The 27,317-nt window shown below is 39.0% G+C and overlaps 1 protein-coding gene across 3 annotated transcripts in view; it reads right to left on the bottom strand.

Annotated features, from left to right (window-relative positions):
- Window positions 1-27,317, bottom strand: part of zfpm1 (zinc finger protein, FOG family member 1) — a 269,811-nt gene that overhangs the window by 184,301 nt on the left and 58,193 nt on the right. For all 3 annotated transcript variants that reach the window (XM_060838057.1, XM_060838058.1, XM_060838056.1), the window contains exon 2: window positions 10,996-11,127. In XM_060838057.1, coding sequence (XP_060694040.1) covers window positions 10,996-11,113 — 118 coding nt within the window. In that variant the 5' untranslated portion in view covers window positions 11,114-11,127. The remainder of the gene's footprint in view (window positions 1-10,995; window positions 11,128-27,317) is intronic.

Raw genomic sequence — 27,317 nt, forward strand, 5'->3', positions numbered from 1 at the left:
ATAAGATAAATAGACAAGGTCCTCTCCCTGGGATGGGGAATCCAGAACTAGACAGCAAAGACTTAAGATGAGAGAGGAAAAATTTAAAAAAGGACATAAGGGGCAACATTTTCATGCAAAGGGTGGTGTGTGCATGGAATGAGCTGCCAGAAGAAGCTATGGAGACTATTACAACTTCTAACAGGTATCTGGATGTATATATGAATAGGAAAGGTTTAGATGGGATATGTGCCAAGTGCTGGGAAATGGGATTAGATTAATTTAGGAAATCTGGCCGGCAAGGAGGAGTTGGACCAAAGGGTCTGTATCTGTGCTGTACATCTCTATGACTAAGTGAATAAAGAGAAATCTATCTGGCTGCATGATAGAGGACAACCAGTGAATGTGAATGGTCAAAGATAGCAGGCAGTTTAAAAAGAATGGGCAAAGTTTGGGAACTCATTTTCTAGAAATCTGTCTATGTTGCAGATTGCTTTTGTAAGATGACACAGTGAATAAGGACAAAGAACTAGCTGAAAACACTTGCCAAATGGGAAAGATGAAGTAGGAGATATGGTGGTATAAAGTTTTTAAAGAAATACAGGAACAATAGTTCAAAATTTAGTTACAAAATTTATAGGGATTGATTATCTAATAAACCAAGTTTACCGAATGACCCCAAAATGAAGAAATTACTCAGTAGAATTTCACTTCTTCTTACAATTTGTATCAAGGCAAAAGTAATACATGTAAATTGAGCAAATTAATAAACAAATCACAATCAGTACAAATGATAAATTACTGACAAAATAGTTAATACAATGAAGTCAGATCTTGTACATTTAAGTCAGTCCACTTTACCAGCATGTCATCAATTTTAGTCACAATGCGCTTCCCAACTCAGATGACCCTAGGTAAAATATCAACCCTTTGTATTCAAGGACCTAGCTAATTTACCACAGGCAACAGCGTCCAAGCAAACCGAATTCTCCCCAAGCAATCCTCCATAAAATTGTGCACTTCATTCCAGGCTGTGCTTAAGTCTCAGGTACAGATGATTATGGATCTACCAGAACCATCTTTACTGTATTGTACTGAATTTCCAATATTGGGTGTTCAATCACTCAAGTCAAAGAAGCATAAGGAACAGTCCTAAACATGCTTCCTAGCTGCTCAGAAATCCAGCTCTCTGACTTTGTCTGCTGACCACCAACTCTTTCCATTGTGGTCATTTCTCTTTGTTCCTCTCCCACTTGGTTGCATTGCACTCCCTTTGCTCTTTGTCTTTTGCTCTGTCCATCCTGGTCATCTATTCCACTTGCTCCTCCTGGACAGACCCCCACCACTGTAAACAGCATTGAAGAAAAACAAAATTTTCCACCCACTCTCCATTATGAAGAGACCTTGGAGTGCAGGTTCATAGCTCCTTGAAAGTGGAGCCGCAGGTAGATGGGATAGTGAAGGCTGCGTTTGGTATACTTTCTTTAATTGGTCAGAGTATTGAGTACAGGGGTTCGGAGGTCAAGTTGTGCCTGTACAAGACATTGGTTAGGCCACTGTTGGAATATTGCGTGTAATTCTGGTTTCCTTCCTATCGGAAAGATGTTATAAAACTTGAAAGAATTCAGACAAGATTGACAAGGATGTTGCCAGGGTTGAGCTATAGGGAGAGGCTGAACAGGCTGCGGCTGTTTTCTCTGGAGCATCGGAGGCTGAGGGGAGACCTTATAGAGGTTTATAAAATTATAAGGGGCACAGATAGGGTAAATAGACAAAGTCTATTCCCTGGGGTCGGGGAGTCCAGAACTATAGGGCATAGGTTTAGGATGAGAGGGGAAAGATATAAAAGAGACCTAAGGGGCAACTTTTTCACGCAGAGGGTGGTACATGTATGGAATGAGCTGCCAGAGGAAGTGGTGGAGGCTGGTACAATTGCAACATTTAAGATGCATTTGGATGGGTATATGAATAGGAAGGATTTGGAGGGATATGGACCAGGTGCTGGCAGCTGGCACTAGATTGGGTCGGCGTGGACGGGTTGGACCGAAGGGTCTGCTTTCATGCTGTACATCTATAGGACTCTATCTGACTTAAAACTAACTGTTTTTCTCTCCCTACAGATGCTGCTAGACCAACTGAGTTTCTCCAGTAATTTCTATTCCAGAATTTTAGCATCCTCGATATTTTGCTTTTATTTGATCATTGAGTGATTTAATGGCATTTACAGCAAGGAATTTGTTTATTCCACTTTTAAAACCCTTCGGGGGTTTAGAACTCTGACTCGAGTCAAGTTATACATTCCTCCTCCCTGGCTTGGTGCCATGCCTTCCTGTCGCCTAGGCACTTATGGTGCTCCAGTGGTCCAAATTCTGTATTAGTTCAATAAGCATTTTGCTAATACATGCAATGCAGTTATTAAAAGGATGAAATCAAAGAGTCAAGTACAGACTTGCTGTTGTATGTTTCTCCCCTAATCTACTGCTTAAGAATACAGGTCAAAACGCTTTTTAAAAAAAGATTATGTAGAAATGTTCACAAAATCAATTTCCTGGGAGTTTCTTCCCTTCAACTATCTTATCTTTAGTGCCAAATTTCCAAATATGGGACAAAATTGTACAAACCAAAAGAAATTCACCATCTCCATCACATCATTTATTAGTTACGTAGCTTATATTTATTTTAAGTTTTAAGTTTTAAGTAATAGAAATATGAACCAGTGTAAAATGAGTGGTTTTTGAGTCAGTGCTTTTCCTCGGAGTACTATCGTGAAATTATGACCAAAAACTGACTTAAAGTTGCTTTGGTTCAGATAGGCTTCAAATCTGCTGAAATGCATTCACATAAACACTAATTTAAAATATTCCTTAAATGAGTGCAGATGGGTAATGTAACAGATTGCAATTATTACTTTTAGAAAACTTCTGTTTCATTCCACTTGTTGACACAGTTGAGTGATAAGCAGGTGCAATAATATTAATGTAACTGAAAATGGGCTTAACATTAATAATGGTGTTTCATCCTCCATCTGACAGTAAGCTGATTTATAAAGACTCTAAAAAAAAGAGAACAATTCAATATTTTGTATACACTAGCCACTACTCTGAAAAGCAAAACAAAGTTGGAACAAAAAATGTGTTTTTAATATGTTCCTACAAGTGGAGCTAAGAAATTAGAGCAATTGGAAGAACATTCTTGACACAACACAATAGGTGGCAGCTCATAATATTAACCCGAGGCTTGGATATCTTTGTGGATGAGGTATGATTGAGATGAATTGAGTCAGTATTAAAAGATTATGGTAAACAAATATTCTTACTTCAATAATACATGTTTTTTTTAAATCAGTGATGAGTGATTGCCACCTATCTAGACTCCTGCTGGAAAAAAACTTATCATGCAATTAGTCAAAATGTTAAACTTGCCAATTTATTGAATCAGTGAAGTTCAATATTGATCTCACAACCCTAAATCCAGAGTACTTAGGTATACATTTAGTAAGGGCAGCAATTCATTTTGTACTATAAATCCATTATTTACCATTAAATCCAGTAGCACCGTATAATACAATCTGATGCGATTCAGATGTTGAACTGATCTTGTTCATAAACTTTCAATATCCTAAGAACAAGATGTGCGATGATGATGTTTCAAACTGCCTCTTTTAATTCAAACTAAAATGGAGTACGTGACCTCTGACTAGCTCTGCTTAGCATTAAACCAAAATTGTCATGGTGATCAGGGGCCCAGATTAAATCCTGTTGAAACTCAAGTGGCAGCTTTCACACCTGAAGGAGGCTTGGCTTTGTGCAGACTTACAGATGTAGAGACCGTGGAAAGATATTGTGTGCCTTAGATGGAGTTTGGGGTAAACAATAGACAGCTGGAGAAAAAGCTGTTCTCTATAATGTACCAACATTTATAGCAACAATACCTCTCAACAAGTTTAAAGACAGTGGAAGATTTGTCCTGGTGAGGATTCATTTCCAGAGTAGATATTGCTTCTGAAAACCAATTCAGGAATCTCCAAAGATCGAAGTACACAAACGTAATGGACACTGGGTAAAGACAAGTGAACCTGTTGGAAGCGACAAATAATTTTGAACAGGTTGCTGCAAAAGCTAATTCAGCAGAGAGTGTGGGGCAACATAAGTGTTTGCATGGAGTCTTTGGTTGCTCTAGGAAGTTAAAGTCAAATCTTTCCTTTAGTTTTGTGTAGGCATGAGTTGTCCAGTAAGTAATACTTTGTTGATGTAGATGCTACAACAGAAGTCTTAAAACATGAAACATTGTCAAGCGATCCTTTGAGCCAGTCACTGGGAGTTCAATTCTCTTCTTAAAAGTTGTCAGTCTTTACAGCAATCATAACAATATACAAGTGCCAGAAGGAAATATGTCCTCCTCCACCTTTTCCCTCTAAATAAGCAGACTTGAAATTGTTAGCAGAAACAGTTTAAAAAAAACCTCAAGCACCCAAACTGAAACAGACGGAGTCCAGTGTGTGCAGCATAAAGAACATGTTGACAACAAAATCTGAATTATAGACTGTTGCTGCTGGGAAGAAATGATCCTGCTGAAACCAAGGTTAACACAAGTACTTGTATAAACTGTATCAATATAGCCACATGAGACAACTTTAATAACTTTAAACTTGCACAACGAATAATTTTTAAAGCATCATTCTGATCAGGGACCTCTTTCTTGTAGCTTTGGTTTCAAACAGCATCTTATTCTTTCAACGAAGTATTCAAGACAATGCCAACAGGTTCTAATGTTGTTTCAAGACAGGCCTGTCAACTTAATATGAACAGACCATTCAAAGATCTCTTTAGGTTAACAACAATTTGAGGGTCAGATGCTCATTACTTTGCGGACTGGTGTGCAAAATTGGAGGTGCAGTTGACAGTGAAGAAGGTTACCTCAGATTACAACGGGATCTTGATCAGATGGGCCAATGGGCTGAGGAGGGATAGATGGAGTTTAGTTTAGATAATTGTGAGGAGCTGCATTTTGGAAAATCAAATCTTAGCGGGACTTATACTCGTAATGGTAAGGTCTTGGGGAGTGTTGCTGAACAAAGCGATCTTGAAGTGCAGGTTCAAAGCTCCTTGAAAGTAGAGTCCCAGGTAAATAGGGTAGTGAAGAAGGCATTTGGTATGCTTTCCTTGTTGGGCAGAGCGTTGAGCATAGGAGTTGGGAGGTCATGTTGCGGCTGTACAGGGCATTGGTTAGGTCACTGTTGGAATACTGCGTGCAATTCTGGTCTCTTTCCTATTGGAAGGATGTTGTGAAACTTGAAAGGGTTCAGAAAAGATTTACAAGGATGTTGCCTGAGTTGGAGGATTTGAGCTATAGGGAGTGGTTGAATAGATTAGGACTGTTTTTCCCTACAGCGTCAAAGGCTGAGGGGTAACCTCAGAGGTTTATAAAATCATGAGGGGCATGGATTGGATAAATAGACAAGGTCTTTTCTCTGGAATGGTGGATTCCTGAACTAGAGGGCATAGGTTTACTGTGAGAGGGGAAAGATATAAAAGGGACCTAAGGGGCACTTTCTTCCCGCAGAGGGTGGTGGGTGTATGGAATGAGCTGCCAGAGGAAGTGGTGGAGGTTGGTACAATTGCAACATTTAAAAGGCATCTGGATGAGTATATGAATAGGAAGGGGTTAGAGGGATATGGGCCAAGTGCTGGCAAATGGGACTAGATTAGATTGGGATATCTGCTCGGCAAGGACAAGTTGGACCAAAGGGTCTGTTTCCGTGCTGTACTTCTCTATGACCAATTGGAACAATTGAGAAAGGCATCTAAATAAAACTCAATTATTCCAGCAAGAAGCTATGATAGAAACTATCCAATACAAGGCTAAAAGGACAGCAGTGGAATTTCACAATTTGAAATGAGTTTCTTCTTCAATACAAGAATTTCCTCAAGAATTCTCTATAATGCTAGCACAAAAACAGACATTGCGTTTTTTTCTGTACTCTACAGTCATTGAGAGCTAGCCCATAAATGGAGTTCTTAGGCAATGCAACAATGGAGAAACTTAATTCGGTTCATAAAGCAGATCTGCTTTATAGATTGGTATAATAGATGATTTTTAACCATTTAAAGCAAAATTCCAAAATTCTATGATTTTACAAGTAGTTACATATATCTTCGTAATTTCAAGTCTGAAATCTATCCAATGCAGGTTCCAAGGCAATTAAGTGCCATTTCAACCAAACCTCCTGCCAACTAATTCCCCCATAAACAAAGGTGATGAGTCTTAAATTGTCAAGATTTTAATAACAATCTTGAAACCTGGATGAAAATGCTCAACTACACACTTGAAAATGTATGTACAAGAATTTTCCAGAAGCTAATGCAAGAAAGTACATATTAAAGTGAAATAACTTTTTTCAGAAAAGACAGCCTCTTATCAAGATTATCAAGTGATTAACATTTGTTCAGTGCGCATAGTGACGGAAATTTATATTTCTTATGACAGGAATTCTGATAAAACATTATGAATTAAAGGTATAAAGAGCCAACATGACTTGAGGGGGAGAAATTGATCCACTTACAGCAATTTCACCAGTATTATCACTAACTCACTTCAACGGCGTATCAGTTAGTCTTCCATTAATGGCACCAATATCTGCTTTTGCCTTGAGATTAACACCTGTAATTTTTTCCAAGGCACTTTACAAGTACTTTCAAAAACAATTCACTGGAATTAACAGACTTGCTTGAGGTTATGAAATACTCATACCTATCTGTTGACTCTGAAAAGCACCCACTTTAGGTAGGAGAATGGATCTTTTTCCACCTCACCAACCAAATAATTGAAAGACAATTAATACATTACATAAACCCAGTGTGTACAAATTATTCTAATTTCTCCATTTTCTTTTGGTGACAATCACAGTTGTGGGTGGTGGAATCAGATACAGTCAAGACTTTCAAAGGGAGTTAGATGAACACGAGGGAAATATATTTGCAGCTGTCAAGAATAGAGTAGAGGAATGGGACTCATTGAGTTCTTTCCTGTACCCCATCTTAGCTATTCACAGCTTCCAATCATGTTTCCAGATCTTTTTTTCAAATCAGTCTGTTCAGCCAAGTAATAACACCTCTGCAAACAGTGAGGCTTGAATCCAGTTGTCTGGCACCTGGGTAACAATTGTACCACTGCAACATATGAGCCCTAGGGGTGCTCAGAGGCTCAGAGTCCTGCAGTGAATAACTCATCTCCTGACTCCCCAGAGCCTGCCCACTACCTATAAGGCTCATGTCAAGAGGGTGATGGAATAATCCTCAATTACCTGGATGAATGTAGCTCCAATAACAGTCAAGAAGCTTGGCACTGTCCAAAACAAAGCAGCCTCCTTAGCAGCATATCAATTAAAATCCACTCCCTCCTCCACCGATGCTCGGCAGTAGCAGTGTGTATTATTTAGAAAATGCACTGCAGAAATTCACCAAAGATTCTAAGCAGAGGATCTTCCAAACCCACAACCACTATCACCAAGAAAGACAAAGGGAGCAAATACATGGGAACATGACCAAGTTCTCCTCCAAGTCACTCACCATCCTGACTTGGAAATATATCACTGTACCTTCAGTGGCACCAGGTCAAAATCCTGCAATTCCCTCCCTCTTAGTATTGCAGGACTACTTACTTGCACTGCTGCAGTTCAAGGCAACAGCTCACAAACCACCTTCTCAAGGCAATTAGAGAAGGGCAAAAAATGCTAACCCAGTCAGCGATGCCTTGTGTGATGGGGTACAGGAAAGAACTCAATGAGTCCCATTCCTCTATTCTATACTTGACAACTGCAAACATATTTCCCTCGTGTTCATCTAACATCCTTTGAAAGTCTTGAATTTTTTAAAATGTCTCTATAGTGAGCCAGCTGGAGATCAGACAATGGCGTCCTTCTATGCTACAATGCACTAGGACTTCCAACCATCATTTCACTCAGTCAAAAATCTTAGTTTTGAATATCTCTTTCTATGAACTCTGTGCCTTTATTTAGAAACTAGGTACTCCTGCCTTTTTAAACAGCTTTCTCATTTGCCATCTTCAAAGATCTATGTACATCCATCTCAAAATCTCTCAATTCCTGGTTTCCTGTTAAAACTGTATTGTTCAGTTGAGACTGCAGTGCTTCATATTCCCTAGCAAAGTGAAGTCCGTTACACTCACTTGCATTAAAGTTCATCTGCCATGAGTCTACCCAGTTTAGCAGTATATCAAAATCTTCCTTACCATGTGTTGCATTTTCTGGTTTTATGGTCCCTGAAAACTTGAAGTTATACACTGTACACCCAGATCTTTGCCATGCCTTAATGTACTTAAGACAGAGGTCCCAACAGCAACCCATTTGGAAATATCACTGCACACTATGGACCACTCCCCTTCTGAAAGAAATGACTATCCAACATGACACTCTGATTTTGTCTCTCATCTAATTTTGTGTCTACACAGATACTGCCTTTTAATTCAAGGGTTTCGATTTAGCTAGACAGATAGACTGGTGAGAATGTGATCAAGTAGCCTATTCCTTTATGTTGGCTCTCACCATCTGTTCCCAAGTTCAAATTGGTTATCAATGTCCCTTAGAATTCAACTCAGCTCAGTCTGTAGTAGCAGAACCAAGCTACTCTTTGCCCTAGATGTTACAGAGCCCCAACTCAAAACTACATGTGCTCTTGTTATTGTCAATGCTTTCTTCATGTGAAGTTTAACATGAAAGATTACTAATTTAACAATTAAGGGAGGAAAGTGGATGGTAGTAAGTTAGAAGTTGCTTTGTCAATGTTTGACCTGATGCCAGAGACTGTATGGTGCAAAGTAAATGCAAAGGAATTCAAATAGTTGTGGTACTGTTCCCCTTACGAACAAAAAGTCAAGGAAACTGAGAAAGAGAGTGTATGATTATGACAGTTTGTCACTCAACATCTCTGTTCTATACCTCTCCCAATTTCACCATCATTCTACAAATCTTGGTAAGGGTGATTTTACAGAGTCACCTGGGTGACATTCATATTGGAATTTGATACCCAAGCCACAGTATGCCCTATTTAAATATTTCTTATTTTTTAAAAAAAATATAGCAGCTTGAAACAATTGATTGGGTTGCCAGATAATATTAGAGGGCAATTAACATTCTATCTTGAATTCCATAATGCAAGGATACGTCAAGGCTAGAGTAAGGAAGGACAGGTTTCCTTCTCCGAATAGCATATGAAATTGTGTTGACATTGAATAAGTAACTTTCATTTGTCAGACATGACTTGCCTTTCACAAATCTATAACTTGTAAAAATGCTTATCATCACTGAACAACAGCTATGTCATAGAGTTACCATAATATTCATTTGACACCAGGCATTCACAAATTTATTATTCTAAAGTCTCTTCTAGACAAATTTAATGTTCAGATAAGCTCCTTATAAATACTAAAATAAAACAAAGAAGTGAAGATGCTGGAGATGTGAAAGAAAAGCTTAAATTGCAGGTTGAATTCAGCAGGTCTGGTAGCATCTGTCAAGCGAAAACAGAGTTAACATTTTGAGTCCACTGACTCTATCGGAGCATGTGAAGAAGAGTCACTGGACTCAAAACATTAACTCCTTCTTCCCACAAATGCTGCCGGACCTGCTAAGTTTTGTATGCAATTTCTGTTTTTGCTCCTTATAAACATCAAGGTTTTAAAATTCTATTTGAAATATATTAAAACAGCCATTATAGTTAATGGTTTAGAAATTAGCATTTTAATACCCTTTCTTTTAAACTTCTTCAGTTTTGGAAGGACACGGTTACACTGGAGAGAATGCAAAGGGGATTCACCAGTCTCAGTTATGGGGAAACACTGGATGGGCTTGGTCAGTTTTCCCTGCAGCAGAGGAGGCTGAGAGGGGGTCTGATTAAGGTATACAAAATTGAGGGGCATTGACAAGGCAGGTCATGGGAATCATTTCCATATGGTGTGCTGTCTAAGACCAAAGGCCAAAAGTTTAACCTAAGGAGAACTGGTTTAGAGGAGATCAGAGAATACAAATCCAGTGGGTAGTTGAAATATGGAAGATGTTGCCTGAGAGGGTGGTGGAGGCAGTTTCACTCACAACATTTAAGCAGCATCTGAAAGAGTACTTAAAATGCCAGGGGATGGGCTATGGATGTAGTGCAATTAAATGGGTCTAGTGTAGTTTGGTAGTTCTTAGTTGGTATAGACATGGTGGGCTGAAGGACCTGTTTCTATGCTGCATGATTCTACAACTCTAGATACGCCACAAAGTGTTAGCGATTTGGAGGTGGAAACAACAAATACAATTTTGAAACTTGCAATGTTTACTGTGGACATGGAATATCAGACAGATCTATGCAATATGAATTCCCTGAATAATTTATGTTCAAAACATCAAATTGTTTCATTGGCAATCCACAAGCATTTGATGCTTCACAGTTACAGGTTGACACCAAAATCAGTGTGAAAATGTTACGACTAACAAGAAATTTTGGCCAGCAAAAGAAAACCTTTTGTCAGCTATTTGCTGACATTAAATGTAGATAGTCAAGTATCATCTGTGTCAATATACCGTACTATTACCATATTTGAATCACCAAATATTTCCTAGCTTGCCCTCCATTTGTTTTCTCTTTATTACTTCCTAACACAATCAAAACATATTATGCCCTCCAAATAAGTACACTTAATTCATACACAGCATTCAACATTTTATTTTGTTTTAAAAAAAGCACATTCATAATAAATAGACATTCTGGGAGGAACTGTGAAAAGCGGTGTCGACGTATTGAGCAGGAGGCCATGCAGGTTGGAGAGCTGAATCTCCAGCAAGGGGACAGGAATTCAAAAGGTCATTGGTTTACATTTACAAACTGTTACACTGTATGTAGCTTCGGGTCATAAAATAGGGCAGTATTTTGGACAGTGGGATCGCAGAAGTTCTAGCTTAATGTCTCAATTGTAAAAAAAAATTAGATAAAATTGATAACAGCAGCATCAAATTACCTTCACTATAAAAAGAACTTGATGTATCACAGTCTGCTGATTCATCGTGGACTGAAGCTGCTGCTTCCCTTTCAGACATATTGTTGTCATCAGTTAGATTCTCCTCGCCTTCCTCCATTTCATCAACGGAACCTTTAAACAAAAGAAATTCCTTTGATAAATCACAGAGAAAAGCCAGAAAGTAGCAACTGAGAGATTTCCTTGATTCAAAACCAAATTTCTTCAGCTCACAAACTGACCATGACTACTGGTAATCTACAATTATTTTAAGGTTATTTTCATTTAAAAAATTACTTTCACAAAAATATCAACAGCATCTGACCAGAGAAACTACAGCACAGAATGAAATCAGAGTACTTGTACCTGTGCTTGTGCTAACTTCTCAACTGAAGATATTTGAGCTTACGTAAACTTTACTAGTAATACAACAAACCTAAATTTTGAACATCAGAAATAGGGCTACAAAACAGTGACAATACTTACAAACATTAGGTGCTATTAGTTTTGTATAGTTGTGCATTTCTTTATCAAACCTCAAAACTTAAAACTCTAAATTTCCTTTTTCTGCACAGAAGTTGGAGTGCAACAGCTGGGAGAATTTAGCTTTCAGTTAGGGTCATGCTTGCAAAACACAAACCCGGAAGTCTTCTATTAGATGTGATCCCATAATTTGTCTCACTTGCTGAACAGTTCTGAGTGTGCTGATAGTTACCCTAATAATTAATTTAAAATACGAGAAAGTAAGCACTGCAGATGCTGGAGATCAGAGTTGAAGAGTGTGGTACTGGAACCGCACAGCCGGTCAGGCAGCCTCCGAGGAGCAGGGGAAGTCAACGTTTCTGATGAAGAGCTTATGCTCGAAACATCAATTCTCCTGCTCTTGGATGCTGCCTGACCAGCTGTGGTTTTCCAGCACCACACTCTTCAAATCATTTTAAGATAACTAGTCAAGCACATAATTTAATTCATTGGCTCTTACTAGAAATGATATACAATCAGACATATGTAGCCTCCTTCCCTATGAACAAAGAAATATGTTCATGCTATACACATTTTGAACTACTAGTAAGCTTGGGGGAGCCACAATTTTCTGTTATTTTCATCATGACAGTGTCTTCTTCAGAGTCAATGCAAACTAAATAGCATCCCTTTAGTCTATAGCACAAGTTCAGATTGTTTGAAATTTGGCATTCTGGTGTTTGTCCTGATGAGTGCAAATAAAAAAAACCTTCAGCAATATTCTGGCAATATAACAGAGTTTTCATATTTTTGACCTATTTTGGTTAAGATTGTTCTGAACATTCAAATTAAAAATACTGATCCACAATGACACGCAAATATAATATTTGGCACAGGAAGCAAGGGGTTGCTCAACCTAGAGATGCAGAGTTTCTTAGTGATAAATAATCATTGAATAAATATATCACAAAAAGGGGGTTACATTTGGCTTGTCAAGCACATAGAACTTCACAAAAATAATTTATCCAGACTTACTTCCCAGAACCTCTGCTGTTTTCTCTGCAGGAGCTTATCTAATTCCATTTTGTAAACCATTAAAAAAGTTATTAAATTAAACAAAATATGATCATGATTTATTATAGTCACATAAATGCTCTTACTTACAGAAGGATGAAGTACTATATTTTGCTCAATAGCAAAACTACATAATTCAAAGAACACAATATAAGTAAAGGCAAATTTCAGTTGTTGTTATAATACAGATCATTAAAAAATGCTAGGTTCACATCTGAAAACATTTGATAGAGGTTTTAAAACATCTCATTACTTAAAATGTGATTTGGTAGATCCATTTTTAATCAACAACAGGGCTGCTGAGAGAGATAATGCAAAACACAACGTTTGTAGTTTCCTAATTAACAGGTGTATTCTTGCCATCATGGAAAGAAAGGTAATTTAATGTTACTGTCACTTTTTAAGAATGGGAACACGCAATGAATATTGCCACGCTGTTTGACCAACGGGATCATCTTATTACATCCTGACCCTGTTCTCATCCAATATCTACAGATGTGCACTTTCTAGTAAAAGGTATGACTAGCAATCAAGAGCAGAAAATACGAATGGCTCAATCCCTATCTTCTTTGTCTGACAAACACTCAAAGTAATTGTCAAAACCCTACTTAGACCTTGCTCAGGAGCAATTAACTCGTGACCTGCAGAATGCAACCTTCCATGTTACAGTCATAGAGATGTACAGTACGGAAACAGGCCCTTCTGTCCAACTAGTCCATGCCGACCAGATATCCTAACCAAATCTAGTCCCATTTGCCAGCACTTGGCCAATATCCCTCTAAATCCTTTCTATTTGTATACCCATTCAGATGCCTTTTAAATGCTGTAATTATACCAGCCTCCACCACTTCCTCTGGCAGCTCATACCATACATGCAAAACACTCTCAGGTCCCGTTAAAATTTTTCCCCTCTCACCCTAAACCTTTGCCCTCTAGTTCCGGACTCCCCCACCCCAGGAAAAATACCTTGTCTATTTATCCATCCATGTTCTTCAACATTTTATATAAAGGCCACCCCTCAGCTTGCGACATTCCAGGGAAAACATGTCCCAGCCTATTCAACCTCTCCCTATAGCTCAAATCCTCTGACCTCAGCAACATCCTTGTAAATCTTTTCTGAACCCTCTCAACTTTCACAACATCCTTCTGAGAAGAAGGAGACCAGAATTGCATGCAATATTCCAAAAGTGGCCTAAACAATGTCCTGTACAGCTGCAACATGACCTCCCAACTCCTATATTCAATCCTCTGGCCAATAAAGGATAGCATACCAAATGCCTTCTTCACTATCCTATCTACCTGCGACTCCACTTTCAAGGAGCTATGAACCTGCACTCCAAGGTCTCTTTATTCAGCAACACTCCCTAGGAGTTTATCATTAAGTCCTGTGAAGATTTGATTTTCCAAAAGCAGCACCTCACATTTATCTAAAGTAAACTCCATCTGCCACTCCTCAGCTCATTGGCCCATTTGATCAAGATCCCTTGTAATCGGAAGTAACCTTCTTCGCTGCCCACTACACCTCCAATTTTGGGGTCATCTGCAAACTTACTAACTATACCTTCTACCTTCACATCCAAATCATTTATATAAATGAAGGAAAGCATGGACCCAGCACCAAACCTTGTGGCACACCACAGATCACAGGCCTCCAGTCTGAAAAGCAGCCCTCTATCTTCTACCTATGAGCCAGTTGTGTCCAAATAGCTAATTCTCCCTGTATTCCATGAGATCTAACCTTGCTAACCAGTCACCCATGAGGAACCTTGTCAAAAGCCTTACTGAATTCCACATAGATCACGTCTACCGCTCTGCCCTGAATCCTCTTTGTTACTTCTTCAAAAAAACTCAATCAAGTTCGTGAGACATGATTTCCCAAGCACAAAGCCATGTTGACTATCCCTAATCAGTCCTTGCTTTTCCACTCCACATATATGTACATCCTGTCCCTCAGGATTCCCTCCAACAACTTGCCCACCACCAATGTCAGGCTCCGCAGTCTATAATTTCCTGGATTTTCCTTACCACCTTTCTTAAATAGTAGCACCATGCTAGCCAACTCAAGGCATCTCACCTGTGACTATTGATGATACAAATATCTCAGCAAGGAGCCCAGCAATCACTTCCCTAGCTCACCACAGAGTTCTAGGGTACACCTGATCGGGTCCTGAGGATTTATCCACTTTTATGCACTTCAAGGAATCCAGCACTTCCTCCTTTATAACACAGACATTTTTGAAGATGTCACGATCTATTTCCCCACATTCTATATCTTCCATGTCCTTGTCCACAGTAAACACTGCAACAAAATACTCGTTTAGTATTTCCCCCATCTCCTGTGGCTCAATGCATAAGCTGCCACGCTGATCTTTGAGGGACCGTATTCTCTCCTTAGCTACCCTTTCACATCTATAAAATCCCTTTGGATTCTCCTAAACCCTATTTGCCAAAGCTATCTCATGTCCCCTTTTGCTGTCCTGATTTCCTTCTTAAATATACTCCTACTGCCTCTATAATGTAAGGATTAGCTCGATCGCTCCTGTCTATACCTCCTTTTCCTTAAGCAAAGCATTAATTTCTCTAGTCATCCAACATTCCTTCCACCAACCAGCCTTTGCTTTCACCCCAACAGGAATATACTGTTGCTGGACTCTCATTATCTCATTTCTGAAGGCTTCTCATTTTCCAGCCGTCCCTTTACCTGCGAACATCTGCCCCCAAAATCTTTTGAAAGTTCTTGCCTAATACTGTCAATTTAGAACTTCAACTTTTAGATCCGGTCTATCTTTTTACATCATCATTTTAAAAATAATAGAACTATGGTCGCTGGCCCCAAAGTACCTCCCCGCTGACACCTCAGTCACCTGCCCTGCCTTATTTCCCAAGAGTAGGTCAAGTTTTGTACCTTCTCTAGTAGGTACATCCACATACTGAATCAGAAAATTGTCTTGTACGCATTGAACAAATTCCTCTCCATCTAAACCTTTAACACTATGGCAGTGCCAGTCTATGTTTGGAAAATTAAAATCCCCTACCATAACCATCCTATTATTCTTGCAGGTAACTGAGATCTCCTTACAAGTTTGTTTCTCAATTTCCTTCTGACTATTAGGGAGTCTGTAATACAATCCCAATAAGGTGGTCACCCTTTCCTTATTTCTCAGTTCCACCCAAATAAATTCCCCAGATGTATTCCCAGAAAGATCCTTCCTCAGTACAGCAGTAATGCTGTTCCTTATCAAAAACGCCACTACCCCCTCCTCTCATGCCCCCTTTCTATCCATCTGTAGCAGTTGTATCCTGGAACATTAAGCTGCCAGTCCTGTCCATCCCTGAGCCATGTTCCTATAATTGCTATGATATCCCAGTCCGATGTTCCTCACTATGCCCTGAGTTCATCCACCTTCTCTTTTAGGCTCTTGCATTGAAATAAATGCTTAACTTAGTCATATCTTGTTCTCTACTTTGTTCCTGTCTGCCCTGACTGTTTGACCTGCTCCTTTTCCCAACTGTACCAGTCTCAGACTGATCTCTTTCGTCACCATCTCCCTGGGTCCCACATCCCAACCTTATTAGTTTAAATCCTCCCTGAGCAGCTCTAGCAATTCTCCCTGCCAGTATATTCAGGTGCAATCCATCCTTCTTGTACAGCTCACTTCTACCCCAGAAGAGATTCCAATGATCCAAAAATATGAATCCTTCTCCCATACACCAGCTCCTCAGCCACACATTCATCTGCTCTATCGTCTTATTCCTACCCTTAATAGCCTGCAGCACCAGGAGTAATCCAGATATTACTACCCTCAAGGACCTCTTTTTTTTTAAAATTCCTGCCTAACTTTCTTTATTCTCCTTTCAGAATCTCATCCTTTTCCCTTCCTATGCCGCTAGTTCCAATGTGTCCAATGACTTCCTGCTGGCCCCTCTCCCACTTGAGAACATTCTACACCTTCTCTGAGACACCCTTGATCCTGGCACCTGGGAGGCAACACACCATCCTGATTTTACACTGCTGGTCACAGAAATGTCCGTCTGTGCCTCAAACTACAGAGTCCCCTAACACAATAGATCCCTTGGAATCTGACGTACCCTCATTACATTAAAGCCAGTCTCGATACCAGAAACTTGGCTGTTCGTGCTACATCCCCCCGAGAATCCATCACCCCCTATATTTTCCAAAATAGCATACTTGTTTGAAATGGGGATAGCCACAGAAGATTCCCGCACTACCTGCTTACCCCTCCTACCTTTCGTGGAGTTAACCCATCTACCTGACCGTATCTGCACCTTTTCTCCCTTCCTATAACTGCCATCTATCACAGCTCTTGTAAATTCCTCATTTCCTGTAGCTGCCGTTCCAACCGATTCATGCAATCTGATAGGATTTGCAACAAAAAACACTCTCTGCCGACATAACCCTCAGTAATATGTATACTCTCTCTAAACTCTCACATCCAACAGGAAGAGCATATCATTCTTCTAAAGGCCATTTTTGCTCTTTCACAATCTACAGACCCAGAAAATAGCACCGTCTTTTGCTCTAAAATGAAGTGCTCTAGGCTAACTTAGTACTTATGGTTTATATTTAAAAATGTAATCATGAGGTAAATTTTAATAAAACATATAATCAGGAAAGAACCCACTCCACTCACTACTGTAACTTACAGCAAGGTTACATGTTCAAAACAATGCACTTATCTGTTCCTATGCTGCGAGCTCTCTCATACAGGTTCCTCCAAGTCAACTGTAACTTCGCTGTTTGTTCATTTTTCCTAGATGCACTCCGATGACCAGAGATACATGAACTCAAACAGCAAAGGCAGTAACAGCACAGATTCACTGCTGTATCAGCTAGCAGTGTAGGTTTCTTCCTCTCTCCCTCTCACTGACTGTGTGGTCGCTACCTATTGTCTGTCTTCCTTCTTTTGAAGGTGCCGTTGTTTTCATCTTTTTTGCCCTGAAGTTCCAAAATAATGCAAAAGTATAAAAGACAGTAATTGTTGCTCCTGAAATTTGAGGAAATCACCTCCAACATGTAAAATACCTCAAAATAAAAAGGGAGCAGCTCTTACACAGACAATATTTTTCCATCCTCCATCTTGGATTACCCAGAATCCTCCTTATGTTGAATGGCAGAATTTTAAATTAGACACCTCTAATATTAGGACATAAATATTTAAATATTAATAAATGCAACAGTGTAATATATTCAAAACATCGCAAAATAGTAAAATACTTCTTCTACTATGACAACATTTTTGTTCTCTTGTTAAAAAGCTAATGGACAGATTGCACTAAGTGAGGAACAGAGAATCCTTGGTGAAGTCCCACAATGCCTTCACGAAATACGTAATCTCTGTACAAATTATTGTATTAACTTATTTCATACAGCAGAAATTTTATTTCTTCTTAATATTAATACACAAGTGACACTGATATGGAATTCCTATTTATTCTGGGTAGAATCATCAGGATTTCAAAGTCATGTTCCTCTCTCTATATAGCTAAGCTCCTCTAAATTTTTACTGCTAATATCCTAACTTGTACAGTCCATTCATTCATCACATTGCATTCACTGATGTATGCAGACTTTCAGTTAAGCATCACAAATTTTAAAACTCTCATCCTTTTTCCCCCAAATACCTCTGATGATTTCACTCCTCTGAAACCCTGCAAACTCTTGTTTTACAAGTCTCTGAGAAATTGGCACTTGTCCAAACCTGGCATCTTGCATATCCCTGGTTTTAAATTGCTCCACAATTGCCAGTTGAGCTTTCAGCTACCTAGGAGCTGAAATTCCTTCCCCAAATTGCTCTCCCTTTTCTACTTTTAGATACTGTCTGAAACCTACTGCTGTAGTCAGTTGTCCTAAAGTCTCTTTTTGTGGTCCAGATGTTGAAACATTCCAACTATCAAAGAACCAATTGGCTTGGGACTTGAGCTGTCACTACTCTCTAATATGATAAAACTCTTGTGAAGTGTCTTGGAAAGGTTGCTACATTAAAAACTACAATATAAATTCAAGTTGCCATGTAGCTAAAACCTAAGCAGTTTGTTTAGAAAAAAATATTTGCTTTATATATTGGTAACGCATTAAGAGACAATGTATAAGATTTATTAGCCACAAGTCGGTTGACACGATGAAAATGGGCAAAGTCACAGCTGACAGATACACATGCACCACATACAATTTGTTCTCTGGTCTTCACATATTGTTAAATCAATATAAATTTGCGGTTAAATATAACTTTGCATGGAACTGTACATTTCTACAATGCTGCAGATTATGAACTGGTTCACTGGTTCAATGCCACTTGAAACAATTTAAAATGTTGCTGATTGTTGGAACTCACATGAATGCTCATCTATTCTGGTTGAAATGATTCCAGTTTTAAGTGGCAAATTAATTATTTTTAGTGGGAAATGTATATCAATTCTCAAATAATGCCATCTTGACTAAAAGTCAGAAAATAGTGTAAAAAATATTAGAGCAGAAATCAAACTTAATAGTCTGCCTTATTTCATAGCAAATTTCACTGAAGCCATTGTATGACTGAGAAGTGAAATAAGTTGTATAACTTTGTCAGGTCAGCTATTTTATCTATTTGTCAGCGATTTGGCACAGGTTGTTTTGCTCGCTCAGACTTGATCATAAACTACAGTTTAACAGCACCACGAAAAACAAAATGTTGAGGCCAAGATGTTAATAGAAAATGCATGATCGTTCATAGAACATAGAACAGTATCAACCATGTTGCCATTCTAAACTAATCTCACTTGTCTGCTTGTAGTCCACATCCCTCTATTCCCCACTTGTTCACATATCTGTCTGAAATGCCTCTTAAGCACTACTGTTTCGACCACCTCCTCTGGCACCGCCCGCGCTCTGTGCAAAAGACGTGCCTTGCACAGCTCCTTTAAATGTCCCCCACTCACTTTAAATCTACGCTTCTAGTATTTGACATTTCCACCTGGGAAAAAGTCTAAATACCCTACCTCTCCGAATTTTATATACTTCTATCAGGTCACCCCTCAGCCTGCAACTCTCTAGTGAAAACAATCCAAGTTTCTCCAACCTCTCCTTATGAATCATACACTCCAAACAAGGCAGCATGCTGATAAATCTCTTTGGTACACATTGGTGGCATGGTGGCACAGTGGTTAGCCGGGTTCAATTCCCGCCTCAGGCAATTGTCTTTGCAGAGTTTGCACATTCTCCCAGTGTCTGCGTGAGTTTCCTCCGGGTGCTCCGGTTTCCTCCCATAGTCCAAAACGTGCAAGTTAAGTGAATTGGCCATGTTAAATCGCCTGTAGTGTTAGGTGAAGGGGTAAATGTAGGGTGAGTTCCTCTTTGGAGGGTCAGCGTGGACTTGTTGGGCTAAAGGGCCTGTTTCCACACTAAGTAATCCAATCTAATAATCTAACCTACATTCTCCAAAACTTCTATCTCCTTTCTTTGGTGCGGTGACCAGATCTGCACAGAATACTCCAAATGTGGCTCAGCTCTAATCTTATACAGATGCAGGATTACATGCCAATCTGTATATTCAATGGATTTCAAAATAATTTCATATATAGATCCAAAGTTGCACTTAATTTTTAAATGGATATGAAAATTGAACAAAACACAAATACAAATAATTTACATACAGTTAATAAGAAAAATACCTACACTCGGGAGGTGATTTATCTATATATCCAGAATGTTAAACTACATCATTTTTTAATAGAACATTAGATATTATAGTTTAAGCGGTCTTCAGTCAAGTAAATATATGTCAGTCATCATTTGTTTGGAGGCAGAGAGGGAAATTGTATTCTATTGAGGTTAGAAACGCTACAAAAACAGGGTTCCCTCTGACTGACAAAGTAAAAAAGCCTTGCTTTGACTTAATTAAAATTAAAATGGAGATTAAATCTGAGGGCACATAACCTCATGACAATAATGAAATATTGAACTTTGCTCCATCTCTGTTAAAATTAAAGTTGGCTAGGTTCAAGTTTGATATTTCCATTTTCATTTAATGCCCCACCTAACGCAAACCAAGCTTGGGTACCATTGTTAAATTTACTCAAATCTAATTTTGCTTCTATTTTCCCAATATCCTTCATTTCAAAATACCTAACTGACATAATAATGCCAGTTAAAGACTAGTGGCAAAAAAAATCACATCTTAAATGTTAAATTAAATGTTGAAATTGCTCCTACAGTTTTTTTTCTGACGATGTTCATCTATGTTTCTTGTAAGTGTTTCAACAAATAGTGAAAATAATCCTTCACTGCTTTTATTTCCGTGTTACAGTGAATGGAAAAATTGACAACTTTGAGATGATCAGGAGTAAAATGTCCAATGGACACTGAATCCCATCCATCACCACTGCACGGTAGCAGCAGTGTGTACATCAACAAGATGTGCTGAAACAAGTTACCAAAACTCCTTCAATTCCACTTAACAACTCTGCAGAGAACAAGGGCAGCAAACACATGGGAACATCCTCAGATTTAATCTCCATTTTAATTTTAATTAAGTCAAAGCAAGGCTTTTTTACTTTGTCAGTCAGAGGGAACCCTGTTTTTGTAGCGTTCCTAACCTCAATAAAATAGAATTTCCCTCTCAGAAGTCACACAGCATCCTTACGTTGAATAATATTACTGGTCTTACACTGTTATTGAGTCAAAGTCTTGGAGCTCCCTTCCTCACAGCAATATAGGTGATCTTATGGGCAGCCCAGCATGGACTGTAGCAGTTCATGAAAGCAGCTCACGACCTCTTGTTCAAAGCAATCAAAGATAGGTAATAAATGCTGGCCTCATCAGCAAGGCTCACATCTTAAGAAAAAAAATACTATTTCAAATAATTTTCAAAGGATGAAATGAATAGATTCTATCCTGTCTTTACAGATTACATGTGATAAATGGAGTATAAATTGGTTGTGAAATACTAATGACTGGATTTTACAAAGAGTGGTGAAGACTGGTGCTTGTTGATCAGACTTTAAGCTTAAATAGACTCTGTACAGGCTTTTGAATTGTCAATTTATGGTATTCAGAGAGCCTTTCCAGTGCAACGTCCTCTATAACCATTTATCATATTAATGAACCAAAACCTGCAACCCATTCTAAAAGATGAAAGACTTAACAGCAATCTAGGTTTGTTCAATATTTCGTATCAGTTGCATGACACTGATCTTTTGCTATAAATCATGTGTCTTATGATCCTGCACCACAGCTACCTAATGAAGAAGCAGCGCTCCGAAAGCTAGTACTTCCAAATAAACCTGTTGGACTATAACGTGGTGTTATGATGTTTAGCTGTAACCATATACACATTGGAAAGCAACTGCATGACTCTTCAACCCCATTGAAAAAAAAACTTTATACAATGCAGAAGCTAAACCAAAAATGTGATTTAGTATACTGTATTCACTCAAGTATAAAATCGTAGACCGAAAGTAGCATAAAGGAAGAGAAAGACAGAGGGAGGGAGAGCAGACGGGAAACCAAAAAGAAAATAATTACATTTGGGTGGTAAGTGACATTTAATTTGACAATTAAAATTTCAGGTTTTTAACTAAGATCATTATTTGGCAAAGTTAAAATATCACACAACACCAGGTTATAGTCTAACAGGTTTAATTGGAAGCACACTAGCTTTCGGAGCGACACTCCATCAGGTGATAGTGGAAGGCTCGATTGTAACACAGAATTTATAGCAAAAATTTACAGTGTGATGTAACTGAAATTATACATTGAAAAATTGATTGTCTGTGAAGCCTTTCACCTGTTAGAATGCAGTCATAGTTTCACTTCTTTCATGTGTAAATCATAAAACCTTTTTTAAAAAGTGTTGCATTCTTGGGTTAGCTGTTAACAATGGGTGATAGCTAGACAATACGTTGAAGGTGTTGGCCCCCTGTGTTCTCTGTCCATGTCATGATGTTTAGATTGATTCTAATCTAAAAAGTGGGATAACGGAGTTTTACATGAATTCATGCAGTTTTTGAGCTCAGGCGTCTACATGAATGCATGTAGTTTTTGAGCAAAGTACAATGTAACCCTGAAAGCACAAATTCACCCCACAAAATATATGTTTGCATGTGGGTCTTTGTCTGACTGTGTGTGTCTGTATGTGTTGGGGGTTGTGAGTGTGAGAAAGTGTATGTGTGTATATGTGTAGTGTGTGTGTGTGGGGAACACTTCAGTGGTCCAGGACAATCAGCCTCTGACCTTTGGGTGACCATCCTCCATGGTGGACTTCAGGACAGGCAGCAGAGGAAAGTGGCCGAGTATAGGCTGGTAGCCAAGTTCGGTACCCATAGGGAGGGCCTCAACCGGGACCTTGGGTTCATGTCACATTACAGGTGACCACCATTGCACTACGCACACAAACACCCGCGCACTCCCACACGCACCCCCTCACAGACTTAAGACACTCTGCACTCACTACACACACACACACACACACACACACACACACACAGACAGACAGACAGACAGACAAAGACCCACATGCACACATATTTTGTTGGGTGAATTTGTACTTGCAGGGTTACATTTTACTTTGCTCAAAAACTGCATGAATTTATGTAAAACTCCGTTATCTCACTTGTTAGATTAGAATCAATCTAAACATCATGACATAGACAGAGAACACAGGGGGCCAACACCTTCAACATATTGTCTAGCTATCACCACTGTTAACAGCTAACCAGAGAATGCAACTTTTTAATAAAAAAGTTTTATGATTTACACATGAAAGAGTGAAACTATCACTGCATTCTAACAGGTGAAAGGCTTAACAGACAATCAATTTTTCAATGTATAATTTCAGTTACATCACACTGTAAATTTTTGCTATAAATTCTGTGTTATGATCAAGCCCTCCACTATCACCTGATGAAGGAGCGTTGCTCCGAAAGCTAGTGTGCTTCCAATTAAACCTGTTGGACTATAACCTGGTGTTGTGTGATTTTTTTTAAACTTTGTACACCCCAGTCCAACACAGGCATCTCGAAATCATTAATTTGGCAGTAATTAAGACATCGCTCCACTAAAGACAAAAGCTTACCTACCCTTGATAGAATAAACACCAGCCTATGGTCAGACCACACTTGGAGTATTGTGCGCAATTTTGGGCGTCATATCTCAGGAAGGATGTACTGACACTGGAACGTGGTCAGAGAAAGTTCACAAGAATGGTGCCAGGATTAAAAAGCTTAACATATGAGGAAGGTTTGAGGACTCTGGGTTTATACTCGATGGAGTTGAGAAGGATAAGATGGGAAGTCAGGCAGCATCCTGACTGACCAGTTGCCGCCTGACCTGCTGCGCTTTTCCAGCAACACATTTTCAGCTCTGATCACCAGCATCTGCAGACTTTACTTTCTCCTCGAAGATTTTAACCTACTGCGAATCGTCTTGCAAGGATGCCTTCCTTGAAGAAGCTCTAAAAAAAAAGATGCTGCCTGACCTGCTGCGCTTTTCCAGCAACACATTTTCAGCAAGGATAAGATGGGATCTAATTGAAGCATACAGAACACTGAATGGCCTGGACAGAGTAGATATTAGGAATATGCTTCCATTGGTAGGAAAGGACCCAAGGGCACAGCCTTAGAATAAAGGGAAGACCTTTTAGAACAGAGATAAGGAGAAACTTCCTCAGCCAGAGAGTGGTGAATTCATTGCCACAGAAGGCTGTGGAGGCCAGGTCATTAAGTCCATTTAAGACTGAGATGGAAAAGTTTTTAAATATCATGGGGATCAAGGGTTAAAGGGAGAAAGTGGGAGAAATGTATCAGCTTGAGTGGTGCAGTAGATTTGATGGGCTGAATAGCCTAAATTCTGCTCCTATGTTTTATGTCTTATTTTCTGTGGTGTTCGATGGGTACTGTAGTATACAAAGACGGCAATTTCATGGTCAAACGTGGCTTTCAATGTACAGTCTAATGTTGAATTACCAATGTTGTAGGAAAATTAGACAATAAACATCAGGACTTGACCACACACAAACTTGGAAATTTCTGTGCAACTTATTCTAAAATTAAACATCGAACGCCATACTTAATGTGAATGCAAAGTATACATTTTCTTTTGTGTTTTTTCTCTCCTAGAAAGGAGAGCGTGTCTTGATGCTGAGAGTGGACCTTGTCAGTATAAGCATGATTCAACAGGTTTCATGCAATATTTTCAACTTTCATTCCAAATGATCATACATTGTAAGCCTGAAGGATACACACAATCTTGGAAACTAAGCAACGACATTGTAGCACAGGAGCGAAAGTCATAATAACCTACAAACTGGGAAAACTAGGAGAACGATTTGCAAAGGCACAGTTTCAGAACATTAGAATGTGCATTAAACAGACTTCAGTAGAGGGACGTCATGTTGTAGTGATAATGGCATTGAACTAATAATCCAGTGGTCCAGGCTAATGCCCTGGGATCAAAGATTCATACCTCATCATGGAAGTTGGTGGAATTTGAATACAATAACGTTTTGAAAGATCTGGAATTACAAAGTAACTTTAGTACTGATGACGAAGTGGATCCCATGTAGGTCAACAAGACCATAAGACATAGGAGCAAAAATTATGCCATTCAGCCCGTCAAGTCTGCTCCACCATTCAATCGTGGTTGATAAGTTTCTCAACTCCATTCTCCCGCTTTCGCCCTGTAACCATTGATATTTAAGGACCTATCTATCTCAGTCTTCAATATACTCAATGTCCTGGCCTCCACAGCCTTCTGTGGCAATGAATTCCACAGATTCACTACTCTCTGGTTGAATAAGTTTCTCCTTATCACCATTCTAAAAGATCTTACCTTTACTTGAAGGACCTTGGGTCCTAGTCTCTCCTGCCAAATGAAACATCTTTCCAACATCCATTCTGTCCAGGCCATTCAGTATTCTGTATGTTTCAGTTAAATTGCCCTTCATCCTTCTAAACTCAAGTGTCAACTCGGAGTCTTCAAACATTCCTCATGTGTTAAGCTTTTCCTTCCTGGGATCATTCTCATGAACCTCCTCTGAATACATTCCAGGATGAGTACATCCTTCCTGAGATGGGAGGCCCAAAACTGCACACAATACTCCAAATGTGGTCTGACTAAAGCATTGATAGAGACTCAGAAGTACATCCTGGCTTTAATATTCAAGTCCTCTCAAAATAAATGCCATCATTGCATTTGCCTTCCTAATTACTGACTCAACCTGCAAGTCTGCCTTGCAGGACAAAAGGTGAAAGAAAATGGACCATAGAGTATGTGAAACAAAGTTGTTAATTAGTACATTTGAGGTTCTGGGCTGGGAAGCAGGTCAAGAGAATGTTGGAACAATCAGGTCTGGAAATGAAGGCATGAACGAGAGAATGAGCTCATGTAGGCCAAGAAGTATAGTACCCGAGGTTAAGTGGACACTCCTCATGATGGAAAGTATGAGAGAATGCAACTCCATGGCACTATTCAATCTCAAGATAAGATTAACTGTATCTTCCACATCATAAAGACTGCCTCCCTCCATCCTTAAATCCACAACTCCGCCACTAACTCACTATCTCTCTTGAGTTTATTCCACTTATGGAGTGTTGTCAAATTATTTGTCTCAGTTCCAGGCTTAGATGAGATGCAACTTCCTCAAGCTAAAAACAGAAAAGACCAAAGCTACTCACTTCACCCCAAGACTTAGAAAGACAGCATTCATGTAGTACTGACTCACAAATACAGGAATGTTGTTGCAAACGGAAGGCATGCTCAGGAAAGGGGATAAAGAGGAAAGCTTGAACTAACTTCTGAGGTAACGGTACAGGTTTGAGGAGTTGAAACACTGGTAGATAAATGCTGGCTTTGATCTGTTGGGTGAGAATATAACAAAATGCAGACAGTTCTGCAACCTGCATAACAAACAAAAGATGGTGTAATTAACCATATCAAAGACTGCAGAAAGTTTACCAAAACACAAGGAGGGTTAACATATCACAATGGATGTCAGACATCATGGTTCAGGATATGTAAGGGCTATCATGTTGCTAGACTATGTTCAGTTGGTTTGAACTCTGATTAATCCTTTGAAAAAAAAAGTGAATATGATAGGCTGGTAGAACGTATTGTGCACAAATGCAAGCACAAAAACTGCCTGATATATGAAACAAACAGAAAACGCTCAAAACACTTAGATCAGACAGCATTTGTGGAGATAATTGAAATTTTGGTATGGACCTTCCTTGGTTCTGAGTGCTTTTTATTTTTGGCTCATGCATTTCATGATTGGAATTTTTTCCAAGAAATTTTAAATATGATTAAATACTACATTATAACTCATTAAAGCAAAAACACTTGGAGCTTAAAGCAACTTTCATGACCACACTGTCTCAAGCACATTACAGCCAAAGGAATGCTTTTTTGAAATGCAGTCAGTCATTGTCATGTAGAATACATGGCATCCATGATTTGGAGATGTTGTTGTTGGATTGGAGTATACAAAGTTAAAAATCACAACACCAGGTTATATTCCAACGGACTTAATTGGAAGCACACTAGCTTTCCTGATGAAGGAGCGGTGCTCTGAAAGCCAGTGTGCTTCCAATTAAACCTGTTGGACTATAACCTGGTGTTGTGTGATTTTTAACTAGCTTTTGGAACAACACTCCATCAGGTGGTAGTGGAGGGCTCAATCCTAACACAGAGAATCTATAGCAAAGATTTAGTGTGATGTAATTGAAATTATACATTGAAAAATTGATTGTCTGTTAAGCCTTTCATCCATTAGAATATCATGATATTTCTTTCATAT

This window comes from Hemiscyllium ocellatum, chromosome 17 (genome assembly GCF_020745735.1).
Source record: "Hemiscyllium ocellatum isolate sHemOce1 chromosome 17, sHemOce1.pat.X.cur, whole genome shotgun sequence".
Classification (NCBI taxonomy): Eukaryota; Metazoa; Chordata; class Chondrichthyes; order Orectolobiformes; family Hemiscylliidae; genus Hemiscyllium; species Hemiscyllium ocellatum.